Below are 27,534 nucleotides of genomic sequence, written 5' to 3'. Positions count from 1 at the left end.
TTGTGTCAAAAATGCAGTGTTAAAATGCATTATATAACTTTATTTTTCCATGTATTTATTGGACGTAGCATATAAGTTGTGAGGAATGTGGATATGTTGGAATAAGAGAGAGCGTGTATGGTGTCTCTATGATGGCTGGACCATTAAAAGTTTGTACTGCATGCCTATTGATTTTATATAAGGCCCTATATTCTACATTCGGAACAAAGTGCAAAAAAGAGTGATATTCAGGGTATAACTTATAAACGAAAAATTGTGCCTGTTTGAAATCAATCAGTAGTTTGTCTGCAAATATGTTTTATTACAATATTTATTGCAATATTTATTGTGTGTGTGTGTGTGTTTGTATGTATTTAAGTTTATCTGTTGTACTTTAACCAGTTTGCATATCTTGTATAAAGGTGTATTATGGTCATGTGATCCACAGAAAATGACTGGTGCACTTTCAAGTCGCTGACAGAAATATGTATTTCATTAAATAAAAACATTAATGCAAGAGCAAAATGATCTAGCTTTCCCATCTGTGCAATTATTACCGGTATATATGTGTTTTGTTTTAGGCCTATTCAACTCTTTGAGAGCTCAAAACAAGAACAATCCACAATACAAAGTTGCTAACGTCTACTAATTCGAAACACAGCTGTTTATTCATGAACACATCAAATTAACAAATAAAACTGTATTGAGAACTGAGAACAAAGCTGATTAAAATAACTTAATCAATGGTAACCCATGTGCCCCAAAACACATTTCTTCCTTCATTAGGAACACGCTAACATTGTGGGAACTGAGTATATTTGCCGTCTCCCCCACAGATAGAAAATATAGTAGCCTACATACCCCTGTACGTGAACTCAGTCTGACGCACCCACCATTAGCTTAGCTTAGCATAGCTCATTAAGGTTGTTGGAATCAACTAGCCTATATCTCTCCAAAGTGACAAAAGAACTTTAAAATTTTCCTATTTACATGTCGTGACTATGAAACTATTCTCATACAGACGAAGCACTGCTACTTGGGTGGAGTGATTTGTATGCAGGACCTGGAAAGCATATTAGCATCTTTCCCTGGCTTCACATTGTGACACGCCTTGGGTGGGGTCCGGCCTATGCCGTGATCATGGAGACATCGGGGCAAGCTTCCTTTTTTTTTACTCCCATTATTAATCTTTTTTTCCATCCTCCAACCCTCTTTTAATTTACATTGTTATATTTGGCATACATCTCGACATTTCATTTCACACACACACACACAGCTTTATGGAATTACTACTGTTTGATATCTTCCTCTGTTTATTTAGGAATTAATTCTAGCATAAATCTGGTGCCTGATACCTGTCTTCTTCTCCAGGTGTGCCTTGCATGCAAGTTAGAAAAAAAAAGGTGTGTGACCTGTCTGTAATTTTCACCACACACACTGGGATCAGCGTTATTGTGATTTCACATTTGCGTGCGCGAGACCAGGAAGGACAAGCATACATACAACCATACAAGCCAATGGCTGAGTCAGTCATGGGCGTAGATTTAGGGTGGGACGCTCATGACTAGTCCTAACCAATATTTTAAGATGACAAAATTGTCCCCACCAATATTTTAGCGAACTCATTTGTGCTGCTGATCATTCCGACAGCCAGCACGACAGTACAAGAAACGTCGTCATTTGATTGGCTGAAAACCCGAGGGGGAGGGGGAAGGGTTATCTGACACGCATGCTGCACACACATTACTTTATTCTTGCACTGGTAGTCAAGCGAGCGGGTGTGTCAACGACAACGGTAAGTTACCAGGGCTGTCTGTCAATACATAGGCCTACCCCATAAAATGCCAAAGTGAAACATTTTAATATTCCCTTTTCCCTTCAGCTTACATACAAACCCCTTTTTGTGGTGTGTAGATCAGCTATGCCACCTAAGAAGAAGAAAGGGGACATGCGAAGCTTTTTCATAAAGCAGAGTGTAACTAAGCAAAATAACTAGCCACACAAGCTAGCAGTGGTAGTGACAGGCTTTCAAATTATGCAGATTCTATTATGTGGAAAAATAGTATTAACTGGTGATAGCATATGTTACCCAGGATATTGTTAAAGATAAACCTAGCTTCTGTAATCTTTCAACCAAGGTCAGGAGTATTGATTAGGGGTGTGCAGCACGGTCGCATAGAAGTCGCGCTATCACAATAGATGTTATTATTACCAAGTCACTGAATGTTAATTAGCCTACCTTAAGTTAGAATCTTGGAAGTCACAATAAACATTGGATCTGGACATTTTTCGTTTCTATTCTGTTTATGTTATGTATTTCTGAGTGTAGCCTACACAATGCAGAGAAATAAAAGGGAGACCCAAATTCGTTTGAAGGACTGTCATTGCATTGACACATGCTGTAAAAAAGTGTTGGCAATGTGAATAAGTTAACACTGTTGGTTATTCAAATATAATGAATCATTATTTGATTAATAATATCCAAATAACACCATCATATACAATATGGTAGGAGGGTTAAACTCGCTCGCTAATTGGATGTCCCCACCAAAGCTGAGATTAATCCTATTAATGTCATCAAAGTGAATCATTCTAAGTATGGTAACACTTTATAATAACTACACACAATTCATCATTTATTAAGCCTTTGTTACTTATTAGTTAATGGTTTGTTCATCATTAGTAATTTCTAATTTATCATCAGTAAAGCATTTGTTCACAGTTATAAATAGTTTGTTCATAGTAAATAAGCCTATATCTAAAATATGTTTATACAGTATTGTTAATACTTAATAAATGATGCAATAATATGTTTTTGATTAAGTAATATTTCCATTATTTAACAGTTGTTACATACACATGCACTAATGATTAGTTAGGGTGAGGATACATATTTTATAAACCACTTCCTAATACTATAATTCATAATTAACTTAGGAGTTACAAGTGGTTAGTTAATGATATTTTGTGAGCTCATCTAAAGTGAGGACATTTTATGCCTTGCAACACATTTACAAATAAGTTATAAAGTTTACACTTACATTTATTAATTTAGCCGACACTTTCACCCAAAGCGACTTACACATGTCAATGAAATTAAAGGGCAAGGCCAAATTGGTGTACACCGGGGTTTGAACCCCCAACTTCATGGGTTACTGCATATTAACCCAGCGCCCTATCCACTACACTACCTCTGCCCAGTGGTACTACAACAGTCAATTCAAAAATATAATATAGATATGTGTGTTTACTATGAACAAACCATTTTTAACTGTGTGTAAACATGATTTACAGATGAGAATTAATGTAGGAATAATGCTTTACAAACGAAGAATACAGCATTTAATAATAGTTTACAGCTGTTTAATGACAGTGTGTAGTAGAAGAAAACAGAAACTCTTGCATAGTTGTGGGGGTTTCTATCCGGGCCAAGGTAGTGTAGTGGATAAGGAGCTGGACCAGCATGCAGTAGCCTGAAAAGTTGGGGGTTCGATTCCCGGCTTTCCCTGTTATGTCAATGTGTATGTCGCTTGTCTGCTAAATGAATGAATGTGAATGTAATCTTTACAAGTCATTTGAAAATGTGTTGCAAGGCATAGAAAGTCCTCACTTTAGATAAGCTCACAAAATATCATTAACTAACCACTTGTAACTCCAGAGTTAATCATGAATTATAGTATTAGGAAGTGGTTTATAAAATATGTATCCTCACCCTAACTAATCATTAGTGCATGTGTATGTAACAACTGTTACTGTGTGTATGTAACAACTGTTACAAATTAGAAATATTACTTCATCAACAAAATATTATTGCATAATTTATTAAGTATTAACAATAAATCATAAACATATTTTAGATATAGGCTTATTTACTATGAGCAAACCATTTATAACTGTGTGTACAAATACTTTATTTATGAGAATGAACATAGGAACAATGCTTTACAAATGATGAACAAAGCATTTTGTAATAGTTTGCATCTGGTTTATAATAAGAAAATTATTTTTTTATAAGTGGTTGTTTCATTACTTATTAAGTATAAATCATGTACTTACAAACACATTTTTTGGATAGGCTTATTTACTATGAACAAACCATTTATAATTGTGTGAACAAATGCTTTACTGATGATAAATTATGTATGAACAAGAAATTACTAATGATGAACAAACCATTAACTAATAAGTAGCAAAGGCTTAATAAATGATTAATTGTGTGTAGTTATTATAAAGTGTTACCCAAAAGGGTAAGGGTAAACTTTAAATTAATAAAGTTTATATTTTGGAGCAGTTGCAGTGTGCAGACCACACTTTTTCTACTAAAATGTGAATAAAAACAGAATGGAATAATCTGTAAATCTCTCAAACTCATATTTAGATGCAAAAAGGACACAGACAACATAATGTTGAAAATGACAAATTTGACTATTTCATGGAAAATATATGTTAATTTTAAATTTGATACCAGCAACATGTTTCAAAAAAAAGTTGGGATGGGGGTAACAAAATGATGGAAAAGTGGTGTAATGATAAAGGAAACAAAAGGAGGAATGTTTAATAACTAATTAGGGTAACTGGCAACATAATTGGGTATGGCCCCAGCAGTGGTGCGACTGGCTGGGGCACCTGCACCATACGCTGGCGACCCGGGTTCGATTCCCGCCCCGTGGTCCTTTCCGGATCCCACCCCGACTCTCTCTCCCACTCACTTCCTGTCAATCTCTACTATCCTATCTGATTAAAGGCATAAAAAGCCCAAAAAATATACTATTAAAAAAAAAAAATAACATAATTGGGTATGAAAAAGAGCATCCCAGAGAGACAGGGTCTCTTAGAAGTAAAGATGTAGCGGTATTCATCACTCTGTGTAAAGCGGTGTGCACAAATGATGAAACAATGTAATTGTAATGCTTCTTAACATGAAATTGTGAAGTATTTGGGGAGTTCATCATCTAGACAAACAAAGGAAAGAGCTGAAAAACAAATTGGATGGCCGTGGTCTTTTTTTTTACCTCAGATGGCACTGTATCAACACCATACCTGTTTTCAGATCTGTCATTGTATGGGCTCAGGAAAATCTCTGATAACCATTGTCTATGTGCAAAGTTTGATACTCAATTCAAAAACTGCAGCCACAATTGTAACAGCCAAAACAGTACACAATTGTATTGAGACATGATACAGAAAATACCACCGTCTTATCTGGGCCTAAAATGGACTGAGGTACTGTAACATGGGAAAAGGTCCTGTGTTTGCCATTCTATTTGGAAATCATGGACTCATCTGGCCTAAAGAGGAGAGGGCCTATCCAAGTATCCAACCTATCCAACTTGTTTTAGTGCTCAGTTTGACTATATGACGATGTGGAGGAGCATTAGTATAAGTATAAGTATATATACTCTTTTGATCCCGTGAGGGAAATTTGGTCTCTGCATTTACCCCAATCTGTAAATTAGTGAAACACACACAGCACACAGTGAACACACTAATCAGGTGAAGCACACACCTATGTAGTGCCTACAACATGGGCATCTTGCACATTTGGCAAAACACAATCAATTCTGAATGATGTATACAGGTTTTGAGCAACATATCCTGCCATCCAGGCAATGTCTTGGGAAGACCTTGAATATTTCAGGAAAACAATGCCAAAATTAATTTGCAGTCAAGATTTGTCAAATTACGTGCATAATGGAATGTAAAACATGACTAAGAATACGCCATACAGTTGAGCAACTGAAATCCTATATTGGGGAGTAATGGGACAACATTTAATTCTTTAAACTCTAGCAACTGGTCTCCTCACTTCCTAAACATTTACAGAATTTTGTTAAATGAAAAGGTGAAGCAGCACAGTGGTAAACCTTGTCCCCAACATGTTGAAACATGTTGCTGGCATCAAATTCAAAATGAACACATATTTTCCATGAAATATGACATGTTGTCTTTGTCCTTTTTGCTGCTATTGGTTTACAAGACTTGTATAATAGTCTATCACATTAACAATAATAACATGTACAATAATTATCACATTCTGTTTTTATTTGCATTTTACACAATGTCCCAACTTTTTCTGATTTGAGGTTGTTATTTCTTCTCCACACACACACACACACACACACACACACATTAGGGCTCACACAATGTAAATTTAAAATGTATCGGAATAGGGACATAAACCCCTTATTAGTGAATTTAGGTCATACAATTGTTTAAGGTCAGTGTTACCAACAAAATAGTGTAAGTGACCGGTGTATTCATTATTCTTACACTTCAACATTTCATTGACATTTCACATTAACGTTTCATTACGGGAAATATGCATCTGAATAACTTTATTGACTTTATTCAACCGCTGAATAACTAGCAGGGGTCACATGTGCCAAACTCTGGGAGCTGGAACATGAAACATACATGCTATGGTGGCAACAATTTGAGAGTTAGATAGGAGATATATATTTTTCCCATGAGTAAATTAAAAGAGAGCGATAGGTAAATAGATAGATAGATAGATAGATAGATAGATAAATATGGTGTACAATGACTAAGTAGACAAGAGGAAATATAACAATAACTAGAATCAAATAAATTCTAAAGATAGACCTTTCACCATATTGAACCATCATATAGCATAAGGAACAAACTTTGAAGTTGCTATTTTCATGTTGTTTGCTCAAAACATCCAAAAATTACCTAAAATAGTAACAGATTGTGAAGAAACAACTTTGAAAGAAATTTGAAAGGACTACTGTGCAATGTATTTTTTTTTTGTAAACTTTTTTTTTTGTAAAGATTCGTGAAGAGACAAAACCGTTGCAGAAAGGAGTTGCAGCGGTGTGAATTAGATGTTGCACGTTGTTGCAAGCCGTCACAAAGCATTCACCATGTCTAGTCGCAGGGCCCCTCCGCCCGGTTCGCCCTGTCGGGACTTATTTTCCCAATAATGACCGGCATTCTATACATTATCCCTTAAATAATGCAAAAAAGCAATTGCATAAATATTCATCCCCATTACTGACCTAAATCAAATAATGTTGTTATTTAATGAGTACTTTCATAAAATGAGATTGATACATTGAGATTTTTTTTTTATTAAATCAATTTTTTTTTATCAAGCATGTTGTTGTTCCAAAGCAATATACTTAAAAAAATTGTCTAAAATTTGTGTTCAATTGCTTATTGTTCAATTGATTATTGATTTTAACTAAAACAAGTGTGGTAAATATCTTTTTAATTCATTATTTCATATAGCATGCAATACACTCCTCCCACCCAGACAAGCTCATCTTCTCAGATTCCACCAAGCAGGCGATCATGTGGGAACTGACAGTGCCCTGGGAAGAGTACATGGAGGAAGCTCACACAAGGAAACGCGACAAATAAGGAGCTGTTGGAGCAATGCATGACCCGTTCGCCACGAGCCAGTTGAAGTGCTCTGTCGAGGTTTTGCAGGGCGATCCCTCTGCAAAGTACTGACTGCAATAGCAAAACCCTGTTCACCCTGTCGGGACTTATTTTCCGATATTTGACCGACAGACAATACATTATCCCTTACTTATTTAGCTGGGTTCATAATCAGTTCCACCAATAAATCGGCATAGGCTACTCTGCTCTGTGTGTACATATTCTGTCTCTCTCTCTCTCTTTCTCTCTCTCTCTCTCTCTCTCTCTCTAACACACATGCACACACACACACACACACACACACACACACTCACATACAGAGTCAGAGAGAGAGAGAAAGAGAGAGAAAGAGAGAGAGAGAGAGAGACAGAATATGTACACACACACACACTCTCTCTCACACACACACACACACACACACACACACACACACACATGCACACACACACACACACACACACACACACAGACATGTGTGTGTGTGTGTGTGTGTGTGTGATAGTGTGTGTGTGTGTGTGTGTGTGTGTTAGAGAGAGAGAAAGAGAGAGAGAGAGAGACAGAATATGTGTTTTCAGGGAGTTCCTGCATTGAGGGCAGCTTGAATGGTCTGCCTGGAAAATACGATCCCATACATTAGAGCGAGGTCAGTGGGGTGGGCGGGCTCTCTGGACCTCTGCACCAAACGTGTGAACAGGCAGGACAGAGGGAAATGTGTGTGTGTGTGTGGGGGGGGGGGGTTGAGGGGAGAAGAGGAGAGAAAAAAGGGGAAGAGAAACAGAGAGAGGGATAGAAAGAAAAGCCTCGGGAAGATGCAGAGGGATGTTAAAGGAAATGCGGGAGTAAAGATGGATGAAAAGAGGGATAAAATGGATAGAAAATGAGAGAGGAGTGGTGGAGAGAGGGCTATTGAAAGGCTGTGAGAAAGAGGCAAAGAGAGGTCAGTTGCATGGGAGAGTTGACAGAGAGGGCTCAATGGAGAGATTTATAGAGAGAGAGGGTCGTTAAGAGGTGGAAAGAAGAGAGAGAAAGAGAGAGAGAGAGGCTGGATCTGAAAGAGGAAAAAAGGAGAGAAGCAGTAAGAGGGATAGAATGCATGGTAGAAAAAGCAGAGAGGGATGTGCAAAGAGAAATATAGGAGGAAAGAGAAAGATGGAGATAGCGAGAGAGTGCAAGAGAGAGAGAGAGTGAGAAAGGGTGTAGCCCCATCACTCTGCATGACTGCAGTGTTTGCTCACAGGGGGAGATGGAGGGGGTGAAACAGAGGTAGCGAGAGAGAGAGAGAGAGAGAGGGAGAGAAAGAGGAAGCCAGCAGAGCAGCAGTGAGTGTGAGTAGAGTTAGCTGAGTCAGGGGAAACCCTGTAAAAGCATTCAGAAAGAAAGAGGTCGGGATGAAAGACAGAGAGAGAGAGAGAGAGCGTGTGCATGTGCATGTGTGTGGTGTGTATGAGAGAGAGAGCTAGCGAATGAGAGAGTGAGAGACACAGAGAGAAAGAGAGAGAGAGAGAGAGAGACAGAGAGAAGTAAAAGAGAGGTGAAGAGAGAGAGAGAGAGAGGTCTTAGGGTGAGGAAATGGTCTGAGCAAAGTCTGTACCTGCCTGCTGATCTCCATCTACTGCTCTTTTTCCAGTCTTGAAGCTCTTGTGCAGACGCTGGGTTCACGCCTCGACCCCCGCCACAACCTGCCGTCAGTCTGGGTCAGAGTTCAAAGGTCAGCCTTCTGCCACGTGCCAGCACAATCTGCGCCACTGTCCGTCACGTGTGGGGGGGGGGGGGGGGGGGGGTGGTGGAGGGGGTGGGGGGGTCAGGACAGCGGCAGAGGAAGGAACACACAAAACACCCGGGAGAGGGACGAGGTAAGGTGAACTCTATTCTGCCCTCCATGTACGTTTCTGTGATTTCGTGGTGAGGAAACATAAGCGAGTCAGTGGTAAGCAAGCAAGCTTATTTAGGAGAAGGCCAGCTATGTGGTTCTGAACTATACAAGAGGACAGTGAAGAAAAGTCGCAGTAGGTGGGGACAGGGTCCAGGAAAGACACTCAAACAGAGAGAGAGGGAGAGGAGAAGGAAGAGGGGAGGAAAGGAGAGAGAGCATATTCGTGGAGCAACAGAGATGCGGCTGCTCATAAGGTGATAAACTTGCTGGGCTGGAGGCTAATTTCTATGGTTTGTGTTTGTATGTGCGTGTTTCTGTGTTGTGTGCGTGTGTGTGTGTGTGTGTGTGTGTGTGTGTGTGTGTGTGTGTGTGTGTGGTGCATGCTTAATGTTACATCCTACCATGGTTTACACCTCAATAACAATCTTCATTGCATATGATGTATCAAGAATAAATAATATATCGTATAATTTTTGTCATCTTGTGTAATAAATTTTCTTCTTTTTTAAAAAAAATCATCACCGTTCGCTTTTTTACTTTTAGCAAAGGTTGTTTGAATATGCTAGGATTTATTAGGCTATGTGAGTGTGACTATTCTTTTTTACCACTCAAACGTGTCTTTTTGTTTCTGGTATAGTCCAATTTATTGCACTGTACACATTCTGTAGCGGCTTTGTTGTTCATTTATTCATTCATTCATTTCCTTCCCTTTTTGCTTTAAGCATAGGTGTTTTATTACACTGGTATACAATATGTGGCTGTTCAATTGCCATTTGTGAATCAATCCTATAAACCATCAACCATGGTTTATAGGATTTATTCATGTTTTAATATATTTCTTTAATACTGCTGTAACGATACAGTAGTGTCTAGGTCACAGATGAGCACAGTGTCTTTTCCTGCCTTGTCCCGCGTGGCTGTGTGTGGTGGTACCCATGGCAACGAGCTCTCGGGTGTGTACCTGGTGCGGGAGTACTTGAGGAGGAAGCGTAACCAACGCAATGCCCAGGAGTCCTTTACCTTGATGATGGTGATGTCAAATCCGCGCGCCGTTCAACAGTGTCGTCGCTACACCGAGACAGACTTGAACCGTTGCTTCACTCGAGCCACTCTCAGGTAAGCCCGTCTCAATTCATTCTTTAATAAGCCCGTCTTAATTCATTCTCAAGTAAGCCCGTCTCGATTCATTATCAAGTAAGCCCGTCTCGATTCATTATCAAGTAAGCCCGTCTCGATTCATTATCAAGTAAGCCCGTCTCGATTCATTATCAAGTAAGCCCGTCTCGATTCATTCTCAAATAAGCCCGTCTCAATTCATTCTCAAGTGAACCAGTCAAGATTAATCTCTCAAGTAAACCTGTCTCGATTCATTCTCAAGAGAGCAAGTCTCGAGCCACTCTAAAGTAAGCCCATCTTGATTCACTCTTTTTAGGCAAGTCCCTCCACTTGGCGGCCATATTGCAACACATTTTGGGCACTTATCGGACATCTATTTCGGGCAGAACTGCGCCAGCAGATGCGCAAGGCTTCACGACACCAACCTCGCTCCAGCTGTGAGATCACAACACGTGATTCGCGGTGGAAGGGGCAGAATATGTGTACTGTAATTTCCCAACTATTAGCCACGCGTTAGGGTTCTGTTCTCCCTGTCGGGACTTATTTTCTGATAATTACCGGCGGACAATACATTATCCCGCTTATTGCACGGCTACTTGCCAAAACGAGAAAAGAAACCTAACACAATGAATCTTTAAAAATGATTTTGCTACCGTTTCGTGTCTTCCGCTGACAAAATAAATAGTTCGCCACACAGATAGAACTTGACAGTTTCAGGTGTTGTGTGGCAACGTCTTACTGGCTTACTTTCCCTTTCAATGAAATTCCATTGCAATAAGCGAACGTAATTCTTGCGGAGGGATATAAAAGACGTTAATCAACCCGTTGCCATTGACAGCGGTGATTATATACTTTGCCAGTGATTTATATAGATTTATTACACGGCTCTTCAGAGTGCTGCAGAAAGTTCCATTCACATGAATGGGCCTTCCCAACGTTCGGGCCTATGTTAAATCTACATAAATCACCGGCAAAGCATTTAATCACCGCTGTCAATGGCAACGGGATTTGTGCTTCTGATTAATGTCTTTCATATCACTACGCAAGGACTGGAACTTCATTCAAACGTAAAAGCAGACGGTTGATCAGCTGTGTTCTAAAGAATGTTTGATTCAAGTTCAGCAGCGTGTGTTGTTGCGAACTATTTGTTTCTCAGCAAATGCCACGATGAACGGTAACAAATAGGCTAGGTTATGTAGGCTAAAGTCATATCGTGGGGAGTTTATTATTTCGTTTTGGCAAGTAGCCGTATAATAAGCGGGATAATGTATAGAACGCCGGTCATTACTGTGAAAATAAGTCCCTTCAGGGCGGAACAAAACCCCGGTTCGTCCTGTCGGAACTTATTTTCCCAGTAATGACCGGCGTTCTATACATTATCCCTTACTTAACATAGGCCCGAACGTTGGGAAGGCTCATTCATGTAAATGAAACTTTCTGCAGCACTCTGAAGAGCCATGTAATAAACATTGATTTTGCACAATTTCTTCAGCTGAGGTTAATACACAGGGGCAGTTAATATGGTATTAATATGGTTTTGTTTCTTTTAACTTGCATAAAACCCTGTCCTGCGGCTCACACACAATGCGCCTAATACACAGGAAATTACTGTAGACGACACCATGTTTGTGTTACGAACTAACCCCTTACCCTTTCCCTCACGGGATCAAAAAAGTATATATACTTATACTTACATTTCTTTGGGAGATTGTTTAAGTGCTGTGTCTCCTCATTAGAAAGCCTCTTTTATAAGTAAGCCTATCTCGATTCACTCTCAAGTAAGTCTGTCTTGATTCATTTTCAAGCAAGCCAATCTCAAGACACTGTCAAGTGAGGTCATGACAGGCCTGAATCTAGACTAGGGTTGTTCATTTTAAAGTTTGGGTCTGCACTTCCTACACATAGGCTATTCTATAAGGGTGTCACGATTTCGATTTTATATCGAAATCGTTCGAAATTACATCTCAATCGCGAACTTCGAATTTAAAAGTAGAATCGACGATGCAGCCACACCCCCAATGTCACATCCAGCATGTATGCCAAGACGCACAAACGCACGTGCTGAACTGCAGCATCAACACTCCTCTAATTTTAGGCTGCAGCCAGTTAAAATATACACATCAACCTACCGAAATCAAAGCCCCTCTTGCTACTTTGAAATCACCGGTGTGGAAGTACTCGTTCATTCACGTCAATTAAAACTAACTTACCCTACTCAACTTAGCAAGTGAAAAGATGATCTAGTTACAGTCCAAAGTTACTTTAAGGCTTAAAATGCACATTGATAAGTATCCATGAACACTAACCTTGGGTCTCTTCGAAGTGTGCTGAAACGATCAAATTATAATTCTGTGTTGTTTCATTTCGGTTGGAACGGTTTAAAAAAAAAAGCGGTTTCAAAATAAAAGCCCCCCGAAACAGAAAAGGAAAAGGCCAAAAAGAGTAAATAACATATAAGGAATGCATTAATAGTAATGTTGAAAAAAAGATCGAAAATCGAATCGAATCGTGACTTTAAAATCGAAAATTGCATCTAATCGAGGATTTGGAGAATCGTGACACCCCTACTATTCTACATAGAGTATAGTGGCACTTCCTTCCTCAGCACTTGTTTTAAAAGCTTCCACATCTACACTTTGTTTGGCAAAGGCCTACTTCAGACACTGAGGCATTGATTCAGGCCTACGTACATTTAAGTAATCATATAGTAAATAGTTTGTTGATGGTACATGATATTTGATTATATAGGCTTAAAGAAGCAGATGCAAGTTATCTTATTTAGAAACAATAAGATCTGAGTTGTTGTGTTTATGGAATACCTATATATATATGGAGCTCGATGTTGCAGGACACATTCGAGTCTTAATGGTTCACATACATCAATGCATATAGGAAACAGCAAGCTGGCAGTTGTCCAGCCAGATTTTTTTTAATGTAGGCAAAAAGATGTACTTCTTTTTAGCCTTTTTAGCCTACTAACAAGTGTAGGCTAATATAGCTAAAGTGCTCTCTTAGTGTTTCCTAAGTAGCAGCGTTCGGCATCGGCATTTCAGTCATTTCCTCATAATTTCTCATTTCATAATTGTGATTTCACGATTGCTTCCAGAGGTATACAATAATTTCCAGTGTATTTTCCGTATTGTATTAACCTCATATGAATAAATTTTGCTAAATCAATGTATAAGCCTCAGCTAGTTGGGTAATTACAGTATGTTAGTGTTTCACTTCACAGACACAATTTCCTGTTAAAATTCACACCCCAAAGTCAGGCTAAATGAACATACTTATTTTAATAGTTTCTAATTAACATTAAAATGAAAAGCATGCTGCTTATCACAATCATATAAACATTAGACCACTATCTATTACCGTCATGACATATCATGCCAAACCATTGTATACCAGTCTGTGAAGTCTTGAGGCCTTGCCTGTGTCCGTTGTATGTAAACAAAGGCAAGCTTATTTAATGACATTATATATTTCATACCCAGAGGGCTTGATATATATATATATATTCAAGCCCTCTGGGTATGAAATATATGTCTTCAATATATGTAATCTTCTGGATTTTCTTTTTGATATTTTGTGCCTCACTGTTAAAATAAATCTACCATTAAAATTACAGCTCATTTTCTTTGTATGTGGGCAAACTTACAAAATCAATGAGGGACCACATAATTATTTCTTTCTATAAGAGAATGTGTGTTCGCCTATGTGTCAACTGATAAAGTTGCACTTTATGGCCTGTATTTGGGTAAGACTCTTCAATGATTGGAGTCTTTTAACTTATGTCCCCCATTCAAGCTTTACTCAAAAGACTACAATCTTTCAATAATCTTTCCCAAATCTTGTCAAATGCTTTGGAACTACTCCTTTAAAAAAACAGACATTTTATCAGATGGGGAATGATATTGGTTAAATCTTTCTGAAAGAGACCGCAGGTCAGGGTTTGAGTTAGTCTAAGCTTCATGGCTAACAAAAATGTCAACAGTGTCAAGCAACCAGCCTCTCAAAAGTGTAAAGGCTTGTTAGATCTGTTGCTTGAATATAAAAAGATAGAGAGATAGATAGAGGGAGAAAACCCAAAACATAGGCTGCTTGCATTTGTCATATTTTCAAGTGTTTAAATGCATGTTGTTGGTTATGTATGAGCAACCTCCACAGACGTATGATTTCCCTGCGTTCATGAGAGCTCAGACCGCTCTCTATGGAAGCTTACTCGATCCAACATAATTAGGACCCTGTCATTGGTCAGTCAGTCGGTCGGTTGGTCTGTCAGCCCTCAATGACTCTCTCTCTCTCTCTCTCTCTCCCTCGCTCACTCGCTCTCTCTCTCTCTCTCTGTCTCTCTCAGTACTCCCATCTCCGATAAGACACCATATGAGATTGTGCGTTCCCAGGAGCTCAATGGCTTGTTGGGGCCCAAGGGAAGCCCTGAAGCTATGGATCTGGTGTGCGACCTGCACAACACGACGGCCAACATGGGCCTGTGCTTCATCAGCTTCTCTGACAGCGATTGGATCTGCCTACACATCTACAGACACCTCCAGGCAAACCCTCGCCTCTGCTCATATTATCCACACTTACAGCCTTGTCATTTACAGCCAAATCTATTTATTTCCACTGTTATGGACAATGGAAAATTCAATATAATCATCATAAAGAAAACAAATAGTCAAACAAGAAAACAAGCATGGAGAGTCTCAGTCAGTGCTCTCTCTCTCTCTCTCTCTCTCTCTCTCCAAAGCATGTGAACACAATTTACAGAATAGTTTCATAACATGCCTTTTTTTCTGGTTAAATAGCATTTTTGTTTCAGATTTCTATTTCACAAACTAGGTGTTTTTTTTTTCATTATCAATGAATTAATGAAGGCTATAATTATTGTGAAAAAACTGATGTAACCATTTTTCACATTGTTTGCAGAGAGAGCTGGCCACCATACCTGTACGATACATACACTTTGACACACCAAAGAATGAAGCTTACTCTTTAGAATCAGTGGGAAAACATGGCTTCGGTGAGAGCATGTGCTATTGAGTGAGGTTTAAATGAATAGTTTTCCATGTTGTGTATGTGTATTTTGTGCTCATGCATGTCAGTCTTTGTGATACAGCCTTTGTGACTGACACATGTATTGAGATCCCTAATCTGAGAGTTGTTAAAAAAAACATGGCTATGCATGGCTATAAATATGTCAATGTGAGAAGGTTCTAGTTTGATTACGCTTCAGAAGCCACAGCCACAGTTTGCTCTCATTTACAGTTGGTTGATCTATGAGGCCACCCAGGAATTTGCTGTGAATAGCTTGAAAAAGCTATCAACAAGCCTGACTAACACATATATGTGTGTGACAATGTTCTAGTTTCACTGTGGCTGAAAGGCCGCAGAAGGTTGACATTTACAATAATCTGTATTGAAAACATCCACCCCTATTATTTAACAGTTACATAATGTGTCACTGATTCACATTGATTCACATGTAATGCTTCACTGTGTGAAGTAGCCCGAGTTGGGCACTACAGGGAGAACTAATGAGCTATCACCTCTCTCTGCTGCACATCTGTTGAAATAAAAAGTTATATTGGCCTAATTGGAATGATGGGCAAAGTGGCAAGTCATAAGTCTAACTGAAGCTAATTTAATAACTAGGCAAAATTAATTTGCTAATTTATCGCCTGGTTTAAACCTTAAACACAAACGTTGATGAGTCAGCTTAATGCTGTAACATCTAACATGAAAGGTCATGCACAAGGACTTTGCTTATTGATTACTGTACGTTGCACTTGGCCTGCCTTTTAAATTAGGGCTTTAAAGGTTGTATCAGCGATTTCAGGCCCAAAAAAGGCCCAAACATAAATGATCACATTCATCTAATCTTTCCTAACGATCTGCTAGCTGTCTGCCCCATAAGCTGTCCATCAAAAAAACGCATCTCTGTGGGCACCCTAGGCTCCGAGATCTGTACACAAAAACAATTGCTACCAACAAGGGTTGGCAACCCCCTCAAAAGCAAAATAAAATGTTTCAACCAATAACTGACGAAATCCGCGTTTAGGAGAGTTTTAATTGCACGGGAGGGGGAGGGAGTAGCGAACTTTCTGTTTTGTTTGAACATCAACAGAAGTGACGTATCCCCGCTATTGCTGATACAACCTTTAAGTCTGAACTTTTATATCCTAAATTGAATTACAAACATTCAATTGGCATTTAGCACATTATCATTTGGCATATTAGCATTTCACATATACTCTCAATTGCAGAGCCCAGGAGGTGTCATTTTGTATATCAAGAGAATGTGCGCTCATTTTACTTAATTTGTTGTCTCATTTTACTAGATTGTGTGTAGAAGTGTGCACAATTTAGTATATTGTGTGCTCATTTTACTCTACTGTGCTCTCAATTTAGTAAATCGCGTACACATTTGACTAAATTGTGCGCACATTTTACGAAAATTAAAATGAGAGCATAATTTACTAAAATGAGCGCACTAAAACATGCGCACAATTTAGTAAGATGAGCACACAATTTAGTAAAATGAGAGCACGTTTTCTGGATATACACCAAAAAATTTCTTGCAATGACCCCTCCAGGGTTCCGTACTCATCATCATCGTAATGACTGATCATCACTGAAAAATATCTTTGGTTTCCATAGCGATGGAGATTGGCCCACAGCCCCATGGTTCTGTCAGGTCCAACATTTTTGTTGCTATACAAGAGGGAGTAGAGCAAATGCTGGAATGGATCCACCTCTTTAACTCAGGTATACAGCTCCCCCCAAAAATATATGCTCCCATAGTCATCTTTGAACAGCCACATTTTATGACGGACATTTCACATTTTGAACGGACACCTAAAACCTCCACATTCATAGTGGCTTTAAAGCATCTTCATATGACAAAACACAGTCACACTCTCACTGTCTTATAGCTAGGGATGAACGATTTATTGCATTTGCGATAATATCGCGATATGATGAAACACGATTTTCAAACCGCAAAGGCTGCGATTTGTAATATGTGACGTCACCAAAACGCATTTATACTTGCGCTTGCCAACGCCCCACCGACTCTTCTCACCGACCACTGAAAAAGCAAAAAACGTAAACAAGAGGACCAGCTAACAGTGTCAAGAAAGGTCTGATCAGTAGAGCTACTTTGGTTAAAAATAAACCTCTTCATTACCTTTTGCTCGAACCTGCCATGTCCCTGGTTCTAGTTCATAATTCCCCTGTGCTGCTACTCTGGCTGGTAACTTCGTTCACTTGTCCAGCTGACGATTAAAACTCCACGACTGTTTAGGCTGCACAGCAGCCATTCACCTGTGCACTGGGGACTTTGTTTACTGGAGTACAGTGACAGTGGGGGCATTTGCGATATCCAAGGGGGTTGGCGGCACAGAATTGATGCATAATGTTATCCGCAAGTAGTTGACACAGCTAACCACCAAAAACCCAGCTGTTCTAACATTAGCTTACCAGCTGGCTCTAGGCTACATACATGCTGCTAACTTTGCATGTTTAAAGAGTTTTGTCTCCGCGATTGGCTTTGTGATATGAACAAACTAGTTAATTTGCATGCATGCGTATTGCGCTGCGGTGTTGATGATGCTAACCTTTAGTTAACACCGAGCCGAACGGTCATTCGGCCGCATTTATTTGCGCTACAACAATCTACAGTAGTTTGTTCCGATTCACGTGTAAGTAGCCTACAGAGGAGAGGAGCGGGTCTGTGTGTGTGTGCCTGCGCGCGCGCGCCCGTGTGTATGGAGAGCACAGTACAAGGAGAAGCCGTGTCAGTGCCACTACATGTAGACCTATTTGTTAACTAACAAGAAGGTCATATCTACATGAAATAGAAACAAAATAGAAACGAATCAGAATCATTAAATGTTTACAAGGCTGGAAGTTCAACAAATATAGGTCTACTAATGTGATTAAAATATTTCATTCATCAATCTTATTCAATGACCTAATGCCATCATAACATAGGCCTGGGCTCCAGGAAAGAACAGTTTATGTTTAACTTATCTAATTTTGTGTTGGTCATACTATAGAACAATATATTGCTTGTCTTTGTTGAATAAGACAGAAGATAAAGAGCTTAAAAATAATCGCATATCGCATCGCAATCGCAACATTGGTGAGAAAAATCGCAATTAGATTTTTTTCCAAAATCGTTCACCCCTACTTATAGCTAATCTCACCCTCTCTTCTGCCCCTCCATTTCCAACTTATTTTGTTTTAAAGGGACTCAGTTTGAGGGAGGGTCCGTGGAAGTGTTCACGCTGGTTAAGAACATTGACTACCCACGGGACCCTGAGACACGTGCCATCACTGCTGCTATTCATCCAGATCTTCAGGTGAGATCCACCGTGTCTAATCTGTAGACATCAAGTTTTAATGAATTCTGAATGAATTAATTATTGAATAATCAATAATTGTGTATCTTTGATAAAGGATAGAACTAGAAAAGCCTGGTTATGTTTTGAGTCATATCGAATACCGAAACTTAATTGATGTTCTAAAGAATGCAACTCAGTAGCAAATTCAACCAATCAGTGGAATTGTACATAATGTGTGTCCGTTTAAGCGTCTCAGTGACTCACCCTTCCACACACTCCTTTGTTCCTAAACATAAAGAGATACATGCTTGCAAACACCTAAAGGCCAACACAGTGAATGACAATGTGGTTTAAAACAATGGGTTTGGTGTGGCACCAATCTTGCACCCTTCACATGTGATGACCAAACCCTATTGTTACACTGAATACACCAAGGTGATCCATCAAGATTGACATGATCTTGTTACAGTGATGCGTATCTGCCTGTATTTGAATTATTCTTTCACAATATAGCTTTCTTTCTTTCCATCATTCCAATTTCTTTTACATTTGGTCATAATTTGAATTAAAGTCAATAACGTAGTGTTTTTTTACTGTATCTCTCAGGACTTCAGGGAGTGGGTGATATTTACAACATGCCTTTATTTCTCTTTCTTTCTTTCTTTCTGAATCTCTCAGGACCGTGACTTTTGCCTGCTTCACCCTGGCGATCCTTTATTCCTCTCTTTCTCTGGGGAGACACTGCGTTACAAAGGGAAAGAGCCACTCTATCCGTTTTTCGTTAACGAGTGTGCTTACTATGAGAAGGGCATCGCTCTCTCTCTGGCTCGCAGAAGGAGAGTCGTTATTCCATCCATCCAGTGCGACAGAGACCGATAGTCAAGGATGACGACTCGACAATGGGACACTTTCCACACTGGGGATAAAGGGGTCAAAGTACGGACTCGTTTCATTTGAAATCCACAGCGATGTCTGTGAGGAATGCGCAGAGAAATAATCACATAAAAACGTAACGTCATCAGCTTTAATGAATATATTGCCTCACATTTTCAAACTTCCTAATGCAGATGCAGCACTGCTAGAACAGAACATTTCAAAAACAATTCTGAGATATCAGAGAGAAAGATGAAAACAAAAGATAAGAGTGATTGATAGCGACGCTTCTCTACATTCAAAAGCTGAAGGAAACAACTTAACTTTGCTTTATTCGGTCTATTTCTAACATCATCTGTTTTTGTGTCTGTATAACACAGCCGGCAGTGTACCAGAAATGTGGATAGTGTACAAATAAACAGCCATCATTAGATTGAAATTTGATCTATTACAAACATTTCATTTTTAATGATTTCATTATATCAATTTAATTTCATTAAATCAATTTAAATCACAGTAGCCATAAATAAACCACTTCTAAATATCAAATGTAAAAAAGTATATTTCTAATACAGACAGATATTACAAACAGTCACGACAAAAATAAATAAAATGAGAAAATAAATAAATATGATGGCAGAAATTGAGAGAAGAATGGACTAGTATTTCACAACCGGCCACCTATTCTTCCGCCCTCATTTCTCTGCTTTCCTCCAACTTATTTTAGCTCCTTACAGGCAATAACACAACGGGGTCTAAAACTCTCATGTTTATTCATAGTCCACTCAAAAAAGTATCAGCCCCAAACCTAACCACAAATAACACAACTGACTTAAGACAAAAAAAAAGGTGCCTCTCAGCTCCACGGTCTCCATTGTTAGAAAAACAAAACGTGAAATGCATGTTCCCTCTTTTGGAACGAGGGCACGTTGATGTGTACAGAACATGGGTTGTGTTCCCAATAACCCATTCACTGAGGACAAACAAATAATTGACACTGGATTGTCAGCTCTATAAAGGTGGTCACACACAAACAGATAACTTTTTCATGTGTTGCTTTAACACACAGCATGACTTGACATGCCCATGACGATAACACAGAATAGTTGATGCAAGTAAGTGTAACTGACTTTAGGTTTGCTCAGCACCTGCAAAATGATTGGTCGGTAGGGATGCCTGTCACTTTGGACATCCAGTCCTGAATGGTCCAGCAGAGCTGTACCCTTCTGAAATTCTTGTTGTTATTAAAAACCGATATGCCATTGATGGATATCTACTTTAGAGCTGACTGTGATGCCTCAATACTAAAAACAGACCACTCTTCCAGCTTGATATGGGGTCACATTTTCAGAGGCTAACTATTCTCACAATATCAGGCTCTAAATCTTTCACAGCAACAACCACCAAGAAACAGAAGCTGAATTGGGTTGAATGCAGTTCTCTTTGATCAGAGCAATTCTCTTTGATAGTTTTCATGATTGATTCTGCATCGACTTTTTCTTTCCTTCACATACTTAATTCAAAGGTACAACTGCCAGCTTCCACTGGCCCAAAATACTGACTCTACACGCCACACTTGGTGATGTGTTTCACCAGAAATGTTTGGGGGACAAGATGTGCTTTGTGTGCATTCTGGAGCATGACGTTCCCACAGTTTCCTATTTAGTCTCTGATTATACTGTCCAGACTATTGCACCTTGAGTTCAAATGTTAACCTTCCATTCCTGATTCAGTGCAGTATAGCATTCCAGGCAAAAGAGCCACTTTGGATTTTTTTCCTTTAGTTTCCCCAAAGACCTTGCATACAAAAGATAATGATATTATTCACTGTAAATACCCTTGGCTTTCAGGTACAGAAAGCTAATGTCACCAAATAAAAGTCAAAATAAAAGCAAAATACTAACAAAAATGTGTGATTATGCTCATATGTCACCCCCAAAACTGTGAGGCTTACTGTGCAGGAACTGATTTTTGTAATGTTCAGATATCTGTTTCATTTCAATATCATTAGCAGAGAAGCAAGCCAGCAATGAGAAGGACAGACACACACGCACACACACACACACACACACACACACACACAAACAAACACACATCCACACAAAGACACAGTACATCTGCCAGTACTCAGTACATCGGAGTACATGCCAATTCAGTTCACACACCTGAAAAGTTTAAAATACCCTAATGCAAGTCAAAATCATGATGTAAGTGTCAAATCATGAATCAGGACCACACTATATTGAGTGAAATCAGCTAGCTAAAGTGCTCAGGCGGACCAAAAACATCTACACTAACATCAGCTGTCACTAGACAACTCCCGCCTTAATCAGGCTCAGAACTGACCCGGAGTCAGCCAGTAACTAAGTACATGACCCTGAGAAACAGACAAGGTTCAACAACACTAAGGCTACCAGAAAGAAGTCAGGCAGTCATCTACAAGTAAGGACCACTAATGGCTGCGTAGGCTGTTTGGTGCCCTTTGGGTGAAAGCACACCAAAGTAACTTGTCAAGAGCCTGAAGAATGCATAAAGCTTGAGCAGAACAGCAGAGAACTCCGGGATCAGAAAATAAACAAATAAGCAAACAAACAAACAAACAAATAAATAAATAAGAAAAAGCTAGTGTTTGCCTACCACTCACCGCAACGCAAGCAACTCAAATGCCAACATCTTAAAGCCACCTATGATCTAAAATGAATAAATGTCCAACAATGCAAGGGGTTGACCTATCCCCACACTCCCCTTAGAAAGGGTTTTGGGGGAGTTGGGGGACTCCTATAATAGAGGGGCAAGGGTAAGGGGGTGAAGCGTGGGTGGAGTGTTTGTGTGTTTTTATGCTACTCTGTATGCGGTCATGCGGTAGTAGTTCTGGCTGTGGCTGCGTGCCGCCCACACAAGCAGGGCGGCGGCCATCATGTGCAGCGGAGAGGAGATGAGCGCCAGGTAGAGCGACCAGCCCAGGGAGGCGTCCACGCGGTCGGGCAGCACTGACACTCGATGCAGCAGGTCCATGCCGGCCAGATAGCAGCAGACTGTGGCCAGGGTGCACAAGGCTGGGGGTGGAGTAAGAGGGGAGAAAAGTCCAAGTTAGCTTTTATCGCCATTTCCACACATGCCCATTACCAGACATATACTGGTATTATATTTTTTTGGGGGAGGGATCAAAGTGCAACATAGAGGATTACACAATAAATCAAGTGGTAGAAAAAAAGAAAAAAAAATAGCAAAACCCGATTTTCCAGTCACAGACAAACATCCCAGATCTGCTCTGATAGCACTTGGTAGGTCGTTCCACCAACATGAAACAACAAGTGAAACCAATTAGTCAGGACTGCTGTGTGTGTAGGGGGCGGCAGTGCCAGATGACGTTCCTTAGAGGAACGCAGCCTCTAGGATAGCACTTAAGTGGGAGCAAACCCAGCAATCACTTTGTAGGCAAGCATTAGTGACTTGATTTTGATGCGGGCAGCTAAAGTTGGAGCCAGTGGAGCTCACTGGACAGTGGGGTATCGTGCCCATTTTGGTTCATTGAACGTGCTGCTGCGTTCTAGACCACCTGTGAGATAAAGTGAGGTGTACCGTGGAATTTTGAGGAACTCAATGGACTTTAACACAGACTCATGAAGTAGGCTAGAGGGTTATTTTTAAATGCATCAATGACGCAGCTTCTTAAAACGGTTTTAGTTAGTAATAAATTGGTTGCTATGAAGTAGTCTAATAGGCTACAGTTCTATTATGCAGCTCAGCCAACACAATGTGAGCACAGGCCTATTGCTGTGGTCTCAGCTCATGAGAACTGTATACAGATTGTTTTTAAGGAATGAACACCCATGTTATAGCTATAATAATGTGTGAGATACTTCATAATGAGTAGGTCGGTGTGCCTTGGAGTTTTGGTTTGAGCTTTGGTGTGCCTTAGCCCCATAAGGTTAAGAACCTCTGGTCTAGTGTGAACTAAGCCTCACAGACATTGATTATCATACACTGCAATATACTCACCAGCCAATAGATGGAGCACCCCAATCCCAAGTGTGGGGGCAAGACTGTGACATAAACATGCACAAAAGCCTATTATGCCTGCCAGCACCACCAGCCCCAACGACACCAGTGGAAGCAGGAACTGACACCTCCATAAGTCTGTGGTACATACACACACACACACACACAGAAAGAGAGAGAGAGTTAGTCGAGACCTGCTGGAGTGATTGACAGTTGCAAAACACAATCTAAATGGTTAAGGATATCTTATGGAATAATGTTTCCATACCGTGCATAGAAATATAAAAGGAGTAATTGTCAGACTTGTGCTGCTCTACAGGATTACAATGTGGTAGACATGAATTTAATGTATGCAGCACAATGAAAGGAGTGTGTGTGTGTGTGTGTGTTTTTGTGAAGGAGAAAAAGAGAGAGAAAATGAGAGAGACAGACAGAGAGGGAGAGATAGAGAGAGAGAATGTGTGTGTGTGTGTGTGTGTTTGAATAAAAACACATTTTTTCCCCAAATTGTCTTGCGTCATGCTGTGATAATGCAAATCCAAATCTCTCTACTGTCCAACTGAGTCCTGCTTCTGTGAGGTCAGAGAAATCTGACTGAGCAATGTGAGTGTTTGTGTGTCACTGCCATAGGGTGTCTGTCTATTCAAGAATACCACTGACAGAGAGAGAGAGAGGGAGAGACTGGCAGGCAGAAAGACAAACAGACCAACAGATAGTAAGCCAGATGGACCACCATACAAATTTAATGCTGGCACATCTAGAAATCTAGAACAGTTCATGACTTTGGGGCAGATTGTGCATGAAGATAGAAAATGCATAAGTAACAAACATGGTATGCCGTAGGGAGTAAACTAAATGCAGTGCTGTGTGCAATGCATGTATGGACAGTCTTTAATGTCTATCCCAACTCTGACCCTATAGTCAACAGTGATACTAGGCAATGGCATACGGGTGTAATAACCTGATTTCTGTATGTTCATTCCCTGTCTGACAGCCTACTTACAGGTCCGTATCATGTCCTCTCCACTGTTGTGATTCCCTGGCTCCTTGTACTTGGGTGTGAACTGTTGTGCCAGAGTGAAACTGACACACTCCATCACCATTTTAGGGTCTGAGGGTGAGGGAAAGCAAAATGTCAACACAAAACACACTCCTCCCAAATAGAAAAATCAGATTGCCAGACAGAGGACCGCTGGTGGTATGCCACCGGTGGCGTGCCACTTGCGGCCCGCCGTTAGACCACCACCATCTCTTTAAATTTAACTTGTCATGAATATTAAAATTATATATGGAGTATAACTGAACAAATTTTAGACCAATAGTTGCAAAATATTTGTCTGCAATTTATCTGCAACCCGCCAGAGAACTGATTAGCAAAATGCCAGTGGACCGCCAGATCTGCCCCCAGTGGGCCGACAGTGCTCCGTCAGCCCCTTTGCTATCTGGGCTGTCACACATGCACACTGTGATGTGATGCACCATTAACCATGTCAATCAAAAGAATGTAATGCACCATTATCCATGTCAAACAAGAAGAGATGCAGAGCTAAACTACTGAGATTAATAGCAGAATTAAAAGCAGTAGGCCTATATTAAACTACGGGTGCCTCCAGTAGGCTACACACAACATCCAGTTTTAATGGAAGATAATATTTACCTGGTTCTTTGTACCAATGGGTTTCTGTAGGCACTTGCAAGCAGCGCCACCACAAACCCACTGTCCCGTTGAGGCGGAAGAGAGAGTCGCTGTATGTCTTCTCATCGAATTCGCCATCAATGAATTCTTCCTGGAGAGCGCGAAGCTCTGAGGCATTAGCCTCGCCGTAAACAGGCGGGCTGATATACTGGTACCAATGCTGCGTTCCCACGGCCACGGATAGGTACACCGTTGCAATGATGCTCAGGACGCAGGCGATCACAAGAGCTGTGGCATAGCGATTATCGACCATGATTTTTTAACACCCCGGTGGATAGGCTAGGCTATAGACGGAGATAACTCAGCGAAAGCTGGCTCGCAATGAAAGTTTCTCACCAGATAGATAAATCGCAGCCGGCTACGCAGATGCCCGAGTGTGATTTACCAACCGAAGAGATATGTTATCCGACCCGCCATGCCCATGACCTCAATTAATTCGAATGTGTGTGGGGTATTCCCCTTTGGTGTGGAATGCCCTATTTTCCATGATATCCCTCGCCGCCTTGTTGCACATCCCGAGGATCCCATCTGTCGTCCTCCATCTGTCAGCAAACAATTCCGCCGACGGATGATTATCAGGCGCGTCCGTCCGTCCACCGAGGGTGTCAATACTAGCCTACTGCAATCACGACCGTAGTGGTAAAAAAATAACCAAACTTAAAGTGGCCTATACAGCGAACAACCAAATGTGTCGTAGGCTATATCCAGATCTTTGGTCAATATATGACAGATAGCGCAGAATGTCTTGGTTTGTTTTCTTTACTTGGAATGTCAATAAATCCCAATCCATGCGTATTCCTGTTCCGGAAAATGTGCAGCTAAGAGTTCTGGGTATTGAAGTCCTGGGATTTGTCATTATTAAGTTGTTGTAGCGCAAGCTGTTTTTATATTTTAAGCTCCTACCAGGACTGCAAAATAGTCTTCCACTATCAGATTCTGTTGCTTAAAATGTGTGCTTTGTTCCTCTTTTGTGCACCACATAGCCTATAATTAAAGGCTGCCCTAAAATCATTTTAATGCTTTGTCCAGTTTTGCAGAATATTTATATTTCTGACCACATAGCCCAACTGTCCGAGCCAACCTTCTTCCAGCTTCTTGCCATCATCACCCTCATGTGTAGGTTACAACTGATCAACTTACCAATCTACCAACTTCTTTTCCTTTATTCTGCTTATATATTACTGTATTGCATAAATAGGCCTACTCAGTTTCACTGGAAATGCATAATATTGTTGTCTTCACTCCATATGGCATACTCCATGGAATATACATTCCTGGTATTGATCTCTGTATCATATATTTTGTATTGTCTAGGCCAGTACTGTAATGCTGAAGTGACACGAATGTTCTGAACCAAGCCAAGTCCTTTGATGTGTCAACGTAGTTGGTGAATAAAATCTTATTCTGATTATGATCTGCTGAAATGTTGCTGATATGTTCCTCAGATTAGCCTGATATGCAACAAATGATCACACTCAAGACATTTGTGTCAATCTATGTCAAAATAAATGTATTTGGGACAGATGACACTGAGTCAGTTTGTTGTGTTAGGCCTACAATTCTTTTGAATCTGGACATAACTTCAAGATATAGGCCTACTATACTAGATATGTATATTGAGTTTAAAGCCTTGTGTATGTTCAATTATTTCAATTATTTTGCTACTTATGCAGCATTTACAGAGAACAGATACTCCAGAAGGGCTCGTTTAGAACGCTTCCGTGCCACCTAGGGCTGCACGATTTGGGGAATATCTAATTGTGATTTTTCTGACAGATATTATGATGGTGATTTGCAATAGTATTTTTTAATGTCAATGTCAAGATTCAGTTCAATATTCCAAATATCTCTTGCCTGCCTAGTGCATGAGAGGCACAACAATCCTGATTGGTGAGCTTCATGCACTCTCTGTCACACGGAGGATGACATAAAGGGTGACTTCAGGTATATTGGGACATCAGGTAATTTGGGACAGCATAAGGAAAAAGCATTTTAATTCTGCCTTGTAAGGGCTATGGTAAAGTTAGGGGTGGTAATACATTGCTTAGGAAGCATATAACTAAAGTCACATGACATAATATAGGTGACATCAGACAGGGGGGTGTGGCAGCATCAAACAGGAAGTTGACCCCCGAAATCAAGAGGTAATAAAAATTACGTGCTTTAGGTGGATTTTAATGTAAAGTGTGTATGATTAATTAAATGTTGACATCAATGTTGAGCAAATATGTTTGGTGTAATATTGC

General features: G+C 40.0%; 2 protein-coding genes across 2 annotated transcripts; one reads left to right on the top strand and one right to left on the bottom strand.

Moving 5' to 3' along the window:
- Window positions 1–10,136: 10,136 nt before the first annotated feature.
- LOC143127012 (N-acyl-aromatic-L-amino acid amidohydrolase (carboxylate-forming) B-like) lies at window positions 10,137–19,596 on the top strand. Its single transcript, XM_076288314.1, has 6 exons — window positions 10,137–10,372; window positions 14,727–14,922; window positions 15,299–15,392; window positions 17,030–17,137; window positions 18,623–18,735; window positions 19,396–19,596. The coding sequence occupies exons 1-6, from the start codon at window positions 10,137–10,139 to the stop codon at window positions 19,594–19,596; spliced, it is 948 nt and encodes a 315-aa protein (XP_076144429.1).
- A 131-nt stretch (window positions 19,597–19,727) lies between these two features.
- Window positions 19,728–25,978, bottom strand: LOC143127298 (claudin domain-containing protein 1-like). Its single transcript, XM_076288708.1, has 4 exons — window positions 25,250–25,978; window positions 24,596–24,703; window positions 23,593–23,730; window positions 19,728–22,646 (listed from the first exon to the last, which is right to left on the bottom strand). Exons 1-4 carry the CDS (start codon window positions 25,539–25,541, stop codon window positions 22,426–22,428), a joined length of 759 nt encoding a protein of 252 aa, XP_076144823.1. The 5' UTR covers window positions 25,542–25,978; the 3' UTR covers window positions 19,728–22,425.
- Between the last annotated feature and the right edge of the window lie 1,556 nt (window positions 25,979–27,534).

This window comes from Alosa pseudoharengus, unplaced genomic scaffold (assembly GCF_046254945.1).
Source record: "Alosa pseudoharengus isolate Yale_2024_CS ecotype anadromous, Long Island Sound unplaced genomic scaffold, YU_APseudo_1.1 YU_APseudo_1.1_scf_17, whole genome shotgun sequence".
Lineage (NCBI taxonomy): Eukaryota > Metazoa > Chordata > Actinopteri > Clupeiformes > Clupeidae > Alosa > Alosa pseudoharengus.
The sequence above is the reverse complement of the archived record's forward strand: the minus strand, read 5'-3'. Positions and strand labels throughout refer to the sequence as shown.